Source organism: Pleurodeles waltl, chromosome 5, assembly GCF_031143425.1.
Source record: "Pleurodeles waltl isolate 20211129_DDA chromosome 5, aPleWal1.hap1.20221129, whole genome shotgun sequence".
Taxonomy (NCBI): domain Eukaryota; kingdom Metazoa; phylum Chordata; class Amphibia; order Caudata; family Salamandridae; genus Pleurodeles; species Pleurodeles waltl.
Genome location: NC_090444.1, coordinates 778984312 through 779002808, shown reverse-complemented (window position 1 = coordinate 779002808; position 18497 = coordinate 778984312). Strand labels below are relative to the sequence as shown.

The following is an 18497-nucleotide window of genomic DNA, read 5'->3' as shown; positions in this document are numbered from 1 at the left end:
GCTTTTCTGTTCCTAAGGCTTTGATCAGGAACCCAACCAACAAGCCCTCGCAGTTACTCTGGTAGTCCTGGGTGCAAGCAGAATGCAAGTCTCAATTAGCAGAACAACCTTTTAAGGACACAAGGCAGCTTCAGTCAGCAGGGCAGTCTTCTTGGTACATCAGGGCAGACTACTAAGGTACACAGCAGGCCACAGACAACAGGGCAGTCCTCTGAGAGTTGTTCTGCTGGTCCAGAAGTGAAGTGAACAGTTGACCTCAGAGTCTTATTTTTATACCTAGTGACCCCTTTGAAGTCGGGGAAGCTTCTAGAGCATTCCCCTCAAATAAGCATCTCCAATTTCCTGCCTACTTGCCCTAGCCCCAGGTTGTCTGGGTGCACAATGACCTAGTGTGAAGATCTTTGTGAGTGTGCCGAGGAAACACCTGTCACCACCCAGTGTCTCTATTGTGTAGCTGTCTGGGAAGAATACACAAAGGTCAACTGCCACTGACATCCAGTCATGCGACGAAGGAGCAGGCTGCAGGTACCAATTGATTAGGGCAAGAAAATGCCAACTTTCTAAAAGTGGCATTTTCAGAATTGTGACTGGCACTCTGATTTTACCATTAAGTAGGTTTTTAAATTAAAAAACTTTAGAGACCAAACTCAATATTCCTATCTGCACCCAATCAAAGGCTATCACTTATTAAATGTAATAAGGTAATGCAATGTTATCCTATGGTAGAGGGTGGCCTTGCAGTGGTGAAAAGTGAATTTAAGAATTTTTCACTACCAAGACATTTAAAACTTGAAAGTACATATTGAATATTTTGATAGAGACGCTGCACCCTGCCCTCTGGGCTGTGTATGGACTATCCTAGGAGGTATATGCATTACAAAGAAAGGTTTAGGCCTGGCAGATGGTCTATTTTGCCAGGTGAAAATAGCAGTTTAAATCTGCCCACAGGCTGCCATGGCAGACCTGAGACATGTTTTAAAAGACATCTTAAGCGGATTGCACAATCGGCACTGCAGGCACACTAACAATATTTCATTCATAGGACCTGGGTACCTGTAGTACCTCTTTAGGAGGGGCTTACAATTAAATTACAAATTGGGTGTAGGCCACTTGTGCCATGTTTAAAGGAGAGAGTTCAAGCAGTTTAGCAGTTTATCAGGGGTAAAGTGCACAGACTCCTAAAACTGAACATGGCACACTGGATGAATGTGTGACTATAGGTACATGTTACCACATGGTCCTATGTTCAAAAGCCCTTGCATCATGAGGACCCATGATCTGAAATATTCTTGTCATTTGTGAATCCTAAGCTATGGAATACGCTGGCAAATGTTCCCCATTGACATTTGTAAGTTGTATATTCACATAGGGTCCCTTACACACACAGCTACCCTCATGGGCAAGGAAAGGTGTCACAGGGAAACCATAAAAATACCAGGTGTATCCCTTCACCAACTCCTGCCCTGAAAATATCATCACTTCTCCTGCAAATAAACACATACCTGGCGTCTTGGTTTCCTGTCATCTTGTCATCATTCACTTCCTTTTTCTGGTCCCTATTTTAATATATTCATCTTTTTAAGGTATCCCACCCATATACCCTACATATTAAAAAATAATTACTATAAACCTGCTGGATACCTCTATTAGACCTTAAAATACTGTAGGTAGTCTTGATGCCCTCCTTGAGTATTTTACAACTCTACTTAAAAATATATATATCTGGAGCTAACAAGATCCCACATCTCTCTGTGAGCTCTTACTTCTTTATCATTAGGTGCTTCTGATCTCTGGGAAGGACCTGCCAGTATCAATAGTATTAGTGGGTTTGATTAACTGTCACTCCAAGAGATGCCATGCTCTCCTGGCCTTTCGCTTGTCTCCTATGGAAACAAGCGAAAGTGGTGACTGGGGGCCCTACAAAATCAGCTTCTCTTGAATTGAGGGTGATCCAGGAAAGGATAACATTAACAAAAAAAGCAGCTGTTGCTGCACCGACCCTAATTATATTTACTTGCTTACATTTTTTGTAGTTTTATATAGCACATTCAAGGCACAAAGACCCACTTTTCATGCAAGCAGTTTACTCCAAAACAAATTTAAAAGAAATAAGCAGTGTACATCACAAACGATTGGCAGGTTACATATAAAGCATATCAGCAACATGAGTTTCAATACTGGTTACATAATTTAAATGCTACAATATGATTTTAGAAATGAAAGTCCTGGTGTGATTGTTTCACATTCGTTTACGAAAACATTAAATGGTCCACAACAAATGTGGCCGGCAAGTTTTGCAGTGACTTAAGAGAGAATAAAGAGAAAAAATATACAAACAGAGTCATTTAATTGTTCAACTCCTCCTATGGAGAATATGGATGCCTCCTATGGAAGTTGGTGGGTGATTTATTGTTTTTTACTTGGCTGGATCCAGACCCAATGACTCAAAAATGCATGGCCTTCTGACATTGCCCTGAGGGTCAGGGAGCACAGACCTCCGCTCTGCCCCATGTATTAGATTGTCATGCTACTCAAATTGAGTCCCACCCTGCCCTTCCAAACTCACCGACAGTGCCCAGCACTAGGGTGTGAGCTGACAGAAGCAAGACCAGGAGGAGTCACACGCTCCATCTTCTGGTGCTTCCATAATTAACAAGAGCCTCCATGCGGTAAGAGGGGAGTCAGATGGAGCAGGGAATCATCTGCTGTGCTGAGAGATGAGCCCAGCGTTTTAAATGGAAATATAGCAGTGGAGGAACTCACTATCTAAAGTACTTGTTTGCTTCTGAGAAGTGTTGGTCCTCTCCAGGGGTGAATCCTCCATTAGGGCGGAGAAGGGCTGCCCCACCGCCAGCAGCGGCAGCTGCAAACCTTTTACCAAAAACCACTAATAATCTGTGTTTATTATAGTTTTTTGGTAAAAACGGGTGGGGCCACAGTCCGTGACAAGCGCTGAGGGGGAGTGCTGTGCAACTGTATGTTTTGTAGGCCTTTTCAGGTTGGCCAAACACACATGCGCAGTAGGCTCTCTCCAGCCCAGCAACACAGTTGCCAGGCTGGAGAGAGCAGACACAGGCTCCCAGTCTGCCTGGGAATACCCTAGCTGGGCGCTCCCAGCCAATCCTGACGCTGCTCTGAGCAGCATCAGGATTGGCTGCAGGGCAGGCTGGAAGCCTGTGTCTGCACCAGCAGAGGATCAGATGGAGCAGTGTGGCGGCGATGGAGGTAAGTGGTTTTTTTTCACTAATTTAATTTGTATTCCCCTCCCACCACCCCTGTGAGCCACCCCGCCCCTTCTGTGTGTGGTGAGCCACAACTGGTCCTCTTCCATTAAATGTATGGTAGCAGTGCTGAGAAGTGCAAGTACTCCTCCTTGCAAATAAAAAACGCTCAAGTACTCAGTACTGGACAGTACCAGATAATTTAAAGCACTGGATGAGTCCCATGCTTTCCTTCTACCACCAGACTTTGTTGGAGCTTCAGCATTGCGATCCTTGTCAGCTGATGTTCCCCCAAAGGCATGGTAATGAATTTCCAAGTCTCTCACTGAGCTCTGTTCCAGTCTGATCGCCTATGCAAGGCAATTCGGACAGTTTGAGAGAGACAGAGGAGCCACAAGGAAACATCTTGGTCAAGTCTGATACGATAAATGGGAAGTAGAAAGTGTGCTGTAGCACCCTTTGTCTTATGTCCCTCGGGTCTGTAGAGACCTGGATAGGTCAGTTGGTTTCACACAAACTACATAAATGTGTATGTTCTTTGCGGGAAGTCACAGCAGTACGCAACCTTTACCAAAAGTATTTGCTTTAATTAATGTTTTGGTAGGAAAGACAAAACCAGTGGTGATTGGCTGCACATGAATTCGCAATATTGCTAGAAAATGTCTCTGTCTGCAAGACTGCAACGTGTTTTCCTCTAAATACCATCAGGAGTGCCTGTGTTACGCTGGGGTTGTTTCACTTTTAAGGATTGATACTAACGGCACCCAAATACTATGTGAATTTACCCCAGATATGCAAGTCCCGCCACATATTTGATTTAATGAGGACGAGCTGATAGAAAATGCAGTGTCCACTACTGGTAATATTGGGAGTGAACACTTCATAAATTAGACATATAGGCTCGTATTATCTGCCATTACAAAAAAAACGTTTTACAGTTTTTAGTGCTTATAAAATATCTGACGTAGTTTAAAGCTCTAAGATCCTACAGGCACCACGACAATAGGATGACAATGCTTCATCAAAATTCAAGAACCTGCAATGCTGGAACTGATGTACTCTCTAACTTAATGTCATTGGAAAGTATTAAAAACATAAATACATAAGGCTAATTGGATTTTGTTAAAAGGGAAAGAAGGGACTTTGGATTTTTTAACAATATTCGATTTGGGAGGAGATACTCCCAAGTGTAGGTTTTATGTTAATCAATAAGTAATAAACTATATACATAACTATGTAGTTTTCATAACAACAATGATGTATTTCTTGATGAGACATTGGAAACTGCAATGTTTAGCTATGACGATCTCTGGCGAAACCTTAGCTATTTTGTGGAAAATGACTACCGTGTACCCTAAGTCCATTATTCTTTTTTCATGTTTCAAAACAGCAAAAGCAGCGGAGACAGAGAAGAAGCATCTGAAAGAAGACAAGCTTAAAGGTAATTTTATACAATTCATGAAAAATCACTGGACATAGTCACTGAAAAATTGGGAAAGTCCAACATGATATTTATATAGTGCAAGGCTCAGGATGACCCTATTTCTCCTAGAAGTTATAGATTTAATCGAGTGCACCGATATGTGATAAATATATACGTGTTTGTTGTAGCAGTTTTCAGATTGAGAGAGTTTGTGTGTGAGTGAAAATCATCACCTGAAAAGTAGAGCAAAACGAGAAAGGTCACTTCTTCAAAGGCATGTAGCTTTCCAGCTTCGTCGTACAAAATCATTCCCTTCCAGATCCCTTACAAATGGGCACTTTCCATTCAAAGCATGGTTCACTCAAAGGATGTTTTATTCAGAGGATGCAGCAAAACAGTAAAGATTTATGGTGTAGATATTTCAAACGTTGGGATTAGGGTTTTGCAGTGCTTAGATTCTAAGTGAGAATGCATACCTTTGTCTGTGTCATTATGCGTTACAGAGGTGGTGCAAAATGTTAATCCACAATCCATATAATGTGTTTTTAATATTACTAATATAAAGTGGAGCATCAAATATATCGTTGAAGGTGCTTTCACAGTAGAAGATTAATAATTCACACATATACACACACACACACACACATATATATATATATGTGTGTGTGTAAGTTTAAAAGGCCTGAAATGTTGATTGTGCTTCTAACCTTCAATGTAGAGTTTGCTCAGGTTGCACCATTCTTTAGTTAGAGTCTATAGTTAATGAAAGTCATATTGGCCCTCATTATGACCCTGGCAGTGAGTGATAAAGTGGCGGTAATACCGCTAACAGCCTGGCAGTAAGTTCCGTCAAATTATGACTGTTGATAACTCCCATAGACAGCCAATGTACCACACCAACCGCCACGGCGGAAACAACAGTCACCACAGCGGTAATCGACAACAGCCAGGCAGGAGACAAACTACTGCCCGCGATATAATGACACACGAAACCGCCACCTTTTCCTGGGTGTTACCAACGGCAACAAAAGCCTGGCGAAAACAGAGCTCAGAAGTGAAAGGACTCACCATTGGAGAGGAAGAACCACGCCGCCATGGAACCTGAACTGCAAGTTTTCCCGATTATCTTCTACGTCATGCTCCACCTGGAACACCAACACCTACGAAGATGACAATGGTGAATACAGCCACCTAGCACACAAAGGAGGGAGGGAGGAAAACGAGAGTGACACACAAATGCACAACACACCGTACACACAACCAGCTGCACATGTAAACTAATGGCAATAAAACACGGACCACAATGCTGGAGTAACGTCAATGTATTAGCATAGCAAAATCCACCACACAAACCAAATGTATACAAATGTCCATAAAGGGCCAATGCCTAGTCCAAAGTCATGAGGGCACACAAGGCCACAGGGCACAGTCCAAGGCCCAATCTGTATCCCGACACAGCCGGAGAGAACACTGAAGGGGCATCATTTTGCAAGTCGGAAGGCACCTCAGAGGGATGGGGGGCCACCCCAGCCAAATACTGGAACGTCCCCACTGGTACTGGAGGGGGCTCCATGCCCATTACTCTCTCCTGGGGAGTGCAAGGCCACAGTCTCTGAAGTGGGTGACTTTCCCACTCGTTCTGGATGGGACTCCATGCCCCTTACTCTGTCCTGGGGAGTGCAAGGCTACAATCTCTGAAGTGGGTGACTTTCCCACTGGTTCTGGAGGGGGCTCCATGCCCATTTCTCTGTCCTGTGAAGTGCAAGGCCACCGTCTGTGAAGTGGATGAGTTGCCCACTGGTACTGGAGGGGGCTCCGTGCCCATTACTCTGTCCTGGGGAGTGCAAGGCCACTGTCTCTGAAGTGGGTGGCTTTCCCGCTGGTTCTGGAGGGGGCTCCATGCCCCTTACTCTGTCCTGGGGAGTGCAAGGCCACATTCTCTGAAGTGGGTGACTTTCCCACTGGTTTTGGAGGGGGCTCCAAGCCCATTTCTCTGTCCTGGGGAGTGCAAGGACACAGTCTCTGAAATGGGTGACTTTCCTACTGTATCTGGAGGGGGCAGCCCCTGGAGGATGGCCTCCATGGCCTCCGCTAGTGGTGACGGCTGCACTGTGATGGTGTTTGGAGGAGCTTCCTGGGCAGCCTCTGCACTGTCTGATGGCTGAACTGTGGTGGTGGTTGGAGGAGCCTCCTGGACAGCCTCTGCACTGTCCGATGGCTGCACTGTGGTGGTGGTTTGAGGATCTTCCTGGGCAGCCTCTGCACTCACTGATGGCTGCACTTCTACAGCTGGCAGTGGGGGCCCCGTGACAGTTGGTGGTGGCGGTGTCAGCCTGACAGCTTCCGCTGGATTAGAGTGTCCCGTCTCCTCCTGTACATCAGTCGTGGATCCCTTACCCTTCCTGGCAGGGGTGGATAAGCTCTTCCCCTCTCTGCCTTGTGATGCAGGCTCCTTCTCTACAGGTGATGCAGGCCCCTTCCCCTTCTTCACAGGTGGTGCAGGCCCCTTCCCACTCTTCCCTGATGCTGCAGGCCCCTTCACACTCTTCCCTGGTGGTGCTGGCTCCTTCCCCTTCTGTGATGCAGGTCTGGTATTATTACCACCACGAGTAGGTGGTGCTACTACTGTCCCCATGAACTGTTTGGCTGAGGTGCTGGCTGTATCCTTGGTACCCTGCCCATACGTGCAGGACGGGGGAGTGGTAGGGAAGAGGTCAATTGGGAAAGGAAAAGCTTCTTAGGGACGTTGGGGCGGGAGGAGGGAGGAGTAATGGGAGTGGAGAATGAGGGAGTGGTTGTTGGAGGAGTATGTCTGCTGGACTTGGGTGCAGATGCATGGGGAGTATGCTGATGTGAGGTGGGTGGTTGTTGGGTGTGTGAATGCTTGTGTTTGTGTCCTTTAGGAGGTGGGGACAGACACAGTGGGAGAGGACACAGGGGACGCATGCATGGATGTTGTTGAGGTGTCTGCTAGTGAGGTGGGTGTTCTGCTTGGTGTGGTGATGCTGGTTGTGGATGCTGATGTAGTGCATGTAGGTGTGAGTGTGGATGTGACTGGGAGGGTGGTGGTGGAGGAGGGAGAGACAGTGGAGGCAGTGGATGTTGTTGTGTCTGCAACTGTATGGTGTTTGTGTGAGTGCCTGTGGTATGAAGTGTGGTGCTTGTGTTTGCTTGTGCCACTCTTGTGTGTTGCCTAGTGTGAATGCTCGTCTGTATGCGTGCCTGGGATGGGTTGGGGTTGAGGGGAGTGGGACTGGGAAGTGTTAGTTGGAGGAGGGATGGTAGAAACAGGGACAATGGCTGACATCAGAGAGGAGGCCAGAGCCTGAATTGATCTCTGTTGGGCTGCCAATCCACTGTGAATGCCCTCCAGGAATGCATTGCATTGCTGCATCTGGGATGCCAGCCTCTGGATGGCATTCACATTGGTTGACTGCCCTACAGAGATGGATCTCAGGAGGTCAATAGCCTCCTCACTCAGGGCAGCAGGGCTCACTGGGGCAGGGCCTGAGGTGCCTGGGGCGAAGGAGATGCCCACCCTCCTGGGTGAGTGGGCACGGGAAACTTGCTGAGGGGCCACTGTGAGGGCGGTGCTGGTACGGCAGGTGGTGGCTGTACCTGCAGCTGGAGTGGTCACAGAGATGTCCGCCACCAACAGGGAGCTTCCATTGGAGGAGGTATCTGAGTCTATGTCGTCCCCTCATGTCTCTGCCGTGGTACTCCCCTCGCCCTCCGTCCCACTGGTTCCCTCGGCGTTGGTGGACTCTGCCTCCAGGGTCTTGTGGGATGCAGCTCCCTCTGTCACTGGTTCCCCTTGCTCCTCTGCCAGATGATGCTAATGCACACATGGACAGAATGACAGAACAAAAAAGGGGGTGACAGAAACAAAGGAAACACTGGGTAAATTACTTCACCAACACCACTGTTGCCGTACACAGCACCCTCACACACAGGGAACAGGCGTAAGAAATATGCATTGCACTACCAGTGATATGGCTAGTCACCAATGCATGATGAGGAGCACACACTGCCAACCGCAGCACACCTGGGACCCACAATGCCCTGCCTGAAAGTGACTACTAACAAGCTAGGTTACCTGTTCTTGACATGCAACCATTACCCTAGAGATGACCCATACTGCAATGTCTGGCCTGGCCTTAGGGGCCCCCACTAATACACAACCACCACCCTGATACCACCCCACCAGCCTAAATATACAATGATACCTACTGTATTCACTCCCTTGTGGCTGCTGTGATGCCCTCAAGCGCCCATCCAACTCAGGGTAGGCCACCGCCAGTATGCGGGCTATCAGGTGGTCAGGGTCCGACGGGCACCCCTTCCTCAGTGGGAGGCCATCCCCAGCTGGGCCACCACAGTCTCCCGTGCCCAGCGTCTGAGGTCCTCCTACCGTTTCCCACAGTGAGAGCTCCACTTGCCATAGACCTCCAGGTCCGCAAGTCCTTGGCGATGGCATGCCATAATCCCTTCTTTTGATGGGCGCGGACCTGCAGAGGTAATAAAGATAGGAGAACACCATTACAGCAACAGTCCAGCCTGTCACACACATGGCCCACCACACCCCTTTCCATCATCATTGGCACATACTAGCCCATCTCACAACATGTACACGGCCAACAGATAATCCCCCCCTTCACAATGCCTTCACACACATCTCCATACATCCATGCCACATGCATCGTGCCCACAGTGTACTCACATGTTGGTCTGAGGCCCATACAGCAGTCCGTACTGGGGTAGGACCCCATCCACCAGTCACTCCAACTCCTTTGAAGTGAAGGCTGGGGCCCTTTCCCCGGTCACACGGGGCATGGTAGGTTCCAGACACAGGTCACAACAGCACATTCAGTGTAGGTCTTCTCCTGTTGAAAGTCAGGAAACAAGTGAGCAATTAGTTAGGAAACGGCGGTCACATCCGCGGTGGTGTCCACCGTCACCACCAGCAGACATCTCCATTGGCCACTGTACTCCATAGGTCCCAATATTATCCAATGAGGAATTGCACGGCGGTGCACGATCGCCTACCACCACAACGCCCAACTTCGGCGGAATTACATCACTTCCATCTGTCCCTCCACACAGGACAGGCGGTCACCATTTCGGGGGGGGGGGTGAACAGGACTATCGAGAATTGCTGCATCACAGGATAAATAGGCACATACTTTGAAATTTACACTGTCCCAATACATAAGTGCACGATGTGGACTGCTGTTGTGGTTTAGTTGTTCAATTTGTGCCAGCCTACTCACTCTTGTGTCCCTTAGATATCTACCACTGCGGATGATTAGGAGATGGAGACATACTCCAGTGTACAGACCACTGGTGGACTTAGCTACACTGGAGGACAGGCACATTATCCTCACCTATAGACTGGACAGGGCCACAATCACAGAGCTATGTGCCCAGTTGGAGCCAGACCTGATCTCATCAATCTGTCATCCGACTGGGATCCCCCCTCTTGTGCAAATGCTATCAGTTCTCCATTTCCTGGAAACATGTTCTTTCCAAGTGACAGTAGGCTTGGCAGCAGGAATCTCACAGCCAATGTTCTCAATCGTACTGGGAAGAGTGTTGTCTGCCCTGGTAAAACACATGTGCAGCTACATAGCTTTCCCCAGGTGGAAGATTTGGCCAATGTGAAGGCCGTATTCTATGCAATGGGACATATCCCCAATATTATTGGGGTGATTGACGGGACACATATTGCGTTTGTCCCCCCGCCAGAATGAACAGGTGTACAGGAATCGTAAGAGTTTCCACTCCATGAATGTGCAGATGGTGTGCCTGGGGACCAGTACATCTCACACATCAATGCTAACTATCCTGGGTCGGTGCATGATGCCTTTGTCCTGAGGAATAACAGCATCCCAAATGTGATGGGCCCACTACAGATGCACAGGGTGTGGCTCATAGGTGAGCCTTGGTTCCCACACGGTGTACGTTAGAGTATGTCTCTGATGTTAACATCATAGGGTAGTCTCTGGCTACATGTTGTCCCTCACTTTTTGCAAGTGACTCTGGCTACCCAAACCTATCGTGGCTTCTGACCCTTATGAGGAATGCCAGGAAAAGGGCTGAGGAATGTTATAATGAGGCACATGGGCGAACGAGAAGGATCACTGAGAGGACCTTCGACCTCCTGAAGGCCAGGTTCATGTGCCTCCTTCTGAAAGGTAGATCCCTGTGCTACTCACAGAGAAGGTCTGCCAGATAGTAGTGGCATGCTGCATGTTACACAACCTGGCCCTCAGACTCTATGTACATTTTCTGCAGGAGGAGGAGACTGAAAATGCCCCTGTGGCTGCAGTGGACCCTGAGGACAGTGAGGATGAGGAGGCAGAGGATCAGGATGTGGAAAACAGAACATCAGTTATCCACCAGTACTTCCAATGACACACAGGTGAGACAGTGAAACTTCACATTTCTATGACTATTTATGTATTCTGTGTGGCTGTGGCATAATGGCATTACCCACTTTTTAACTCTACTTACTGTCACCTATGGATTATCATTTTACAGATGTTGGTGATTTGACAACAATGTTCTGATGTGATCACTATCGCCAGCTACAGGTCATAATTTCTATGCTCTCACAATGTACAATTCATTTGCAATGGATGTAGCTGTTTCCTTGAATACAAATTTTCAATACATGAAATACTAGTGGTTGAGTTTTGTCCAAGGGTGTTTATTGTAGTGCTAAGAAATTGAAGTGAAAGTGCAATGGAATTGGTGATGAAGGAGGAACGTCCAGGGTACTGTTCCAGTCTGTTTGTAGCACAGGCGCAGTGTCAAAGGGGACATAGGAAGGGGAACAATGACATTTAAAGGTAGAGAAGGTGACTGAGTGGGACACAATGGGGACAATCAGGAGAGTCTAAATTCCTGGCGATGGTCTTGGCAAGTGTCTCTGTCTTCTGTCTGGGTCGCAGGGAATGTTTGTGGGGTGGTTCACCTTCTGCAGGGGTAGAGGTGCTGGTGGCCTGTGGGTCCTGTGGCCTGTGGGTCCTGTGGCTGGGCCTCCTGGCCACTAGCGGCAGTGGAAGTGGAGGGTTGTTCAGTTGACTGGCTAGTGGTAGGGGCCCGCTAGTGTGCTGTTGCCTCCCTCATGATGTTGGCCATGTCTGCCAGCACCCCTGCAATAGAGATCAGGGTGTTGTTAATAGCTTGCAAGTCCTCCTTGATCCGCTGATACTGTCCCTCCTGCAGCCCCCTGTTCTCCTGCATGTTGTCAAGAATCTGGCCCATCATGTCCTGGGAATGTTGGTATGCTCCCAGGATCTCGGAGAGTGCCTCCTGGAGTGTCAGTTCCCTGCTCCTGTCCTCTCCCTGGCGCACAGCAATCCTCCCAGTTTCCCTGTTGGCCTGTGCCTCTGTCCCGTGCCACTGACCCCAGGTACCTGATTGTCTTCAGTATGAGGTGTGGCCTGGAGTCCCTGTACAAGTGGGCACACTGCTGATTGACGTGTCCTGGGGACAGAGGTGTGGGTACGCTGGGTGGGTGCTGTGGTGTTGGATCCTTATGGGGGAGGCTCTGTGGTGGTCTGTGATTGTGCTTGGGTGACCGACTGTCCAATGGTCCCTGATGGGCCAGGTAGGTCCTCCAGATCCTGAAGTCTGGAGTTACTGTCATCATTGAGGGTCTCTTCTGTTGGAGGACTGGATAGTGGTGGCACCTCCTCTCCACTGACTTTGGCTGGGGTACCTGTGGGGGTGCAAGTGATGTATTATCCTTCAAGTGTATGACATTTGTGGGGGCGTGGACAGGACTCGCATGGAGTAGGCAGCGGACTACAGGAGCTCCGGGACCCACAGCCGCTTCTCCTCCTCCATTACCCATCCTTAACTGAAATTAAAGCTGGGGATACATCGCTGACCCCCCGAGACCCTAGGAATTCAGGTGGGTGCAACCGAGGTTACAATTACAATATCGAATTAACTTTTTTCCTCGGCTTGCAGCGCATTCAAAATGGCGCCCGCCGTTGTGCGCGGGAGCCCGCGAGGACGCTGCGAGGTGGTGCACCCTGAGGACAGCGGAGGCCTCTGGACGCCGCTTCCAGAAGGAGGCAAAGGCTGTGGGCCCCTGGGGAGGCAGACACGAGAACCAGAGCGAATACCCAGCCCACCTGAAGCTCACACACCTGGGAGGGCAGAAGTGATCGAACACGACCAGAGCTGAGAGCGCCGGAGGCATTCAGAGCGGAGCGGTGACCGACACAGATTGGGAGTCGGCAGCTCAGGGAGACAGGAGCCCAGGCGCTGGAGTCTGGTACAGCAGCACATGCCTAGTGAGATTGGTGCGGCCCTGCCTCGGCTCGAGCGCCTGGTTGCTGGCACACAGTGGGAGACCATCGGAGGCCCAGGACAACTTTGCCGGTAAGAGAGTGACGTGCCGATGGGGTTCGGGGCTGCCCATGCTAATACGAATTTGTACAGAAGGGGGCAGACACTGACCCTTGGGAGATCCATGGGACATTTGGCAGCTGGGATTCACCTTAAAGATGGCCAATGATCCCAATAAGAGGGGGAAGCACTTGGGAACTACAAATCAAATGTAGCTGAGACCACTGCTGTGGCCTCGGTTGTTGGTCCCCAGGACCAGCAGTTGAACTTCAAAAACAGCATATGAGACGCCACTGCAGACCATCTGACTTTCAAGGGTTCAGCATTGTGAACTCCCAATGCAAACTGACCATCCATTTTGCTACAGAACCGCATCACTACGTCACTGTATAGCCCAGACTCACGACAGGTGAGTGAATATTGAGAAATCCAGCCTTGGTACACAAATGGGGAAGACCCTTAAAAAAAGGGACTGTGACATGGGTGGCCCCCTATGCTCCAGACTGCGCACAGGGGGGACGGACTTGATCACACATAATATGCCGGAGGTGGAATCCACAGACCCTACTCTCCAGGATGTCCTTCAAGCCATAGCGGCATCCTGAACTGCATTGGAAGTTCAGATTGATACGCTAAGCATAGATCTGGGCCTCTTGCGGGAAGATCATAAGAGACTGACAGAAAGAGTTTCTACAATGGAACGGAACCTGGCGGATGCGATTCCCACCCTGACGCTGGCAAATAACAGGTTGAACACCATAGATAACCGCCTCAAAGTACTGGAGAGTAGGGCGGAGGACGCTGAGAACAGGGCAAGACGCAATAACATCAGAATCATAGGGATTCCCAAAAAGAGTGAAGGCCCTGACATGGTGGAATTCTTGGAGAACTGGTTGCAGATGTTTGTTGCCCCGGAGGGTCTGTCCACCTTCTTCGCCCTGGAGAGAGCTCACAGAGTGCCTAGCAGGGCACCACCTCCAGGGGCTCCTCCGAGGCCTGTGATAGCGAGACTCCTCCATTTTCGGGATAGAGACCATATATTGCGCCAAGCCCGACAACATGGCGAGATGATAATAGCAAACAGAAACATTTCCATCTTTCCAGATTTCTCCCGAGAAGTGCAACGACGACGAGTGGGCTACAACTCAGTGAAGAGCAAACTATGTGACCTGGAGATTCCTTACTCAATGCTATTTCCGGCCAGACTCCGAGTAGTCGTCATGACTGGAACGGAATTCTTCGCAACACCAGAGGAGGCCTGGGCCTGGCTGGAGTCTCGCTCGGCTCCAGACCTGAATACCAACTCCCAACACAGTAAGAAGTGACGGCCACCTAGGTCGAGGAGACGGCAGACAGCACATAGAGCGGGCCCACTTACCTCAGATGAAGTACAGGAACAAAGACAACGAGTGATGGAAGCAGTGGCACTGCTTGGCGGAGGACCTGGGGGCTCAGATGTAGTGTCACCTCCGAGTTCACAGAGAGGGGATGGGCACTCGGACTCTGACAATGAAACTGCGACCTCTACTCAATCGAGCGTAATCCTACCTACGATCACTCCTAGAAACAGCTGATTAAATAATTTAATTGGAGAACGCTGAAAGGACAAGTCTACATTACCACTAAACAAAGTCATCTAATAGGCAACTCCAAGACAAGATGGCACGATGGATGGAGTGTGGTTCACCCACAACATTAATGCTGACAGATTATCTGTGGAAACATTACTTGGTTCTACCTGCTACATCTACGAAAACGAGGGAGGGCTGGACCGGTGGCGTCCCAGAGCTCCAGGCTGATACTGAGAATGCCACCCCCACAATTGCTGTGTGTTACACAGTAGAGACTATGTTCACTGTTGCAATACTGTTGTTGTTTAATAGTTTGGGCGAAGACACTATGGCCTCATTACAACCGCCTATGCGGCCGCAATCTCGCCGGCTGCATTACAACATCCCCGCTGGGCCGGCGGGGATGTTGGCCGTAACATTGGAGCCGGCTCCTAATGGAGCCGGGGGTGTTGCGGCCGTGCGACGGGTGCTGCTGCACCCATCGCACTTTTCAGACAGTGAAAAGCAGGGTGGGGCTGTGCCTGGGGGCCCCTGCACTGCCCATGCCAAGTGCATGGGCAGTGCAGGGGCCCCCAGGACCCCGCGACTCCCCTTCCCACCAGCCTTTCCATGGGAGTCTTACTCCCCAGGGCAGCGCTGCTTGAGGATTATAATCGCCAGGACAACAATGGCGGGAAACCGCCGGTCCCGGCGGTGCGACTGCGGTGCTACCGCCGTGGTCATAGTACGGCAAATTGTACCACCAGCCTGTTGGCAGTACAATCGCCAAAACAACCCTGGCGGTCTTTGACCACCAGGGTTGTAATGAGGCCCTATGTCCTTTGCTCTGGGGACGGGGAGTTGGGATTTCAGTTGTTAAGTTATATCCCAGAACACGCCATGCTACCTGAGAAAACTGCATGTTTTTAGATTAGAAGGAGATCACTACATTACTGATGGGTAGCCCACTGAGCTTAAAATTTCTTACGTGTAATGTTAGAGGGATGGGCTCCATGACCAAACGTCACAAGGTATTCCCCTTTTTCACTCGATGGAGAATCCACATATCGATGCTCCAGGAGACACATCTAGATGTTACCGAGAGTCACGCTCTCCAGAAGCGCTGGAGAGGTCGGGTCTTCTGTACCACCCATTCAGCCTTTGCTAGAAGGACACTGATTTGGATTTGAGCCGGTGTACCCTACCAACACATGCCAACCATTACTGACCCACTGGGTCGCTACACTGTAATTTCTGGAAAACTGGATGGTAGGGAGATAACACTGGGTAGTATATATTACCCTAACTTGGATCAGGAAGGTTTTTTGGCCTCCTTGTCAAAACTGGCAGTGTCCATGGCAGGGCCAGTATTCTGTGGGAGAGACTTCAACTGTAGAACAGATATAACATTGGATAGATCACCCCCCACCACCTACATCCCCAACCACCCGAACGTCCCAATCACACCGGACATGGCAACAAAACTGGGGACTGGTTAACACTTGGCATGTCCAGCACGCAATGGACCAAGACTATTCATTTTACTCACCCATGCACAATTTACATGTCAGACTAGACACCTTCCTCTCCTCACCAAAGATACATGGGCTAGCCAGTGCGAGTGAATATCTTGTGCGCACGGTCTCAGACCCACTTCTTCTTAGTCTGAATTGGTCCCTGGCACGGACACCAATTCCCACATGGCGACTCCAGCCCTCTCTGCTAGAGGGTGAGGCATTTAAACACGCCATTGGGTTAGCAATATACACGTATTTTGCAACTAACGAGGAGTCGACTACTTCCAAATTGTTAGAATGAGATGTGTTTAAGGTGGTCATCAGAGGGAATTGTCTCTGTGCGGCAGCCGGTGAAAGACGTGCACTGCTGCACGATATAGAAGAGGCAGAACGGAACCAGAGAGAGGTGGAGCGACAATGCCCCAAGACCTTAGACTTGCGAGCATCACTCTCATTAGCACGGAAAAACACCATAGCGGCAATAGATCGCCTGCGCTGCTATGACTATAGGGCCTTTTTGACACAAACACATGCAGAGGGGGACCGAGCGAGTTCTTTGTTGGCATGGCTAACGAATCCAGCAAAAAGAGTTTCAGTAATAGTAGAACTCACACAACCCGGAGGTAATAGTATTGGTTCCTGTTAGAAATTGGGTTTTTGGTTGGCAGTCAGGTTACCCTCGGTCCAAGCAAGAACCCTCACTCTAGTCAGGGTAAGTCACACACAATCCAAAATTATCCTGTGCCCACCATCTGGTAGCTTGGCACGAGCAGTCAGGCTTAACTTAGAAGGCAATGTGTAAAGTATTTGTGCAATAAATCATACAATACCACAATATAGCACCACAAAAATACACCACACAGTGTTTAGAAAAATATATAATATTTATCAGGATAATTGTAGGTCAAAACGAATAAAGATGCAATGTGAAATTGTAGAGATATCACTGAAAAGTGATATAGAGGGCCTCATTCTGACTTTGGCGGGCGGCGGAGGCCGCCCGCCAAAGTACCGGTGTCAGAAGACCGCTGCGCGGTCAAAAGACCGCCGCAGTAATTCTGAGTTTCCCGCTGGGCTGGCGGGCGACCGCCAGAAGGCCGCCCGCCAGCCCAGCGGGAAACCCCCTTCCATGAGGATGCCGGCTCCGAATGGAGCCGGCGGAGTGGAATGGGTGCGACGGGTGCAGTTGCACCCGTCGCGATTTTCAGTGTCTGCTTGGCAGACACTGAAAATCTTGTTGGGGCCCTGTTAGGGGGCCCCTGCAGTGCCCATGCCAGTGGCATGGGCACTGCAGGGGCCCCCAGGGGCCCCACGACACCCGATCCCGCCAGCCTGGTTCTGGCAGTGAAAACCGCCAGAACCAGGCTGGCGGGAAGGGGGTCGGAATCCCCATGGCAGCGCTGCATGCAGCGCCGCCATGGAGGATTCCCTGGGGCAGGGGAAAACCGGCGGGAAACCACCGGTTCCCCTTTTCTGACCGCGGTGCCCCGGAAGCACCGCCAGCCTGTTGGCAGTGCTTCCTCTGCCCTCTGCCCTGGCGGTGAGACACCGCCAGGGTCAGAATGAGGGCCAGAGTGTCTTAAGTCTTTAAAAAGCAAACAAAGTCTCTTTCAAGCACAAAGTACCTGGTTTAAAGTCGAAAATCTCCACAAAGGGCCGCAGAAGAAGAGATACGTGGAAAAATGGTGTGTGCGTCGATTTCTCCCCTACACACACGGACTTGCTTCGTTATTTTTCACGCGGGGAAGTCGTGCGTCGTTTTCCGGCGCGCAGACAGTCTCTTTCTATGGGTCGCGTGATTCCAGATGTCCCGGGGTCTGTGCGTTGATTCTTCGGCTTGTTTTCCAGCTGCGCATCATTCCGGGAGGCTGTGCGTGGAATCCTCGGTCTCACGGCAGGCGTCACGTCGATTTCCCCTCTGGAAGTCGGGCGGCGTTGTCCTTGTGAGGCCGTGCGCCCCGAAGATGTCACGTCGATCAGCGTCGGTGTGCGGCGATTTTCTCGCCGCGGAGCAAGCTGTGTGTCAAAATTTTCAGCGAACGAAGAGTCCAAATGAAAAAGAGAAGTCTTTTTGGTCCTGAGACTTCAGGGAACAGGAGGCAAGCTCTATCCAAGCCCTTGGAGAGCACTTTTACAGCCAGACAAGAGTTCAGCAAGGCAGCAGGGCAACAGCAAGGCAGCAGTCCTTTGTAGAAAGCAGTCAGGTGAGTCCTTTAGGCAGCCAGGCAGTTCTTCTTGGCAGGATGCAGGTTCTGGTTCAGGTTTCTTCTCCAGCAAGTGTCTGATGAGGTAGGGCAGAGGCCCTGTTTTATACCCAATTGTGCCTTTGAAGTGGGGGAGACTTCAAAGAGTGGCTAAGAAGTGCACCAGGTCCCCTTTCAGTTCAATCCTGTCTGCAAGGGTCCCAGTAGGGGGTGTGGCA

General features: G+C 49.8%; 1 protein-coding gene across 43 annotated transcripts in view; it reads left to right on the top strand.

The window, feature by feature from the left end:
* The window catches only part of TRDN (triadin), a 1868677-nt gene that overhangs the window by 1640404 nt on the left and 209776 nt on the right, over nucleotides 1-18497 (top strand). For all 43 annotated transcript variants that reach the window (XM_069234794.1, XM_069234791.1, XM_069234779.1 and 40 more), the window contains one exon: nucleotides 4612-4662. In XM_069234794.1, coding sequence (XP_069090895.1) covers nucleotides 4612-4662 — 51 coding nt within the window. The remainder of the gene's footprint in view (nucleotides 1-4611; nucleotides 4663-18497) is intronic.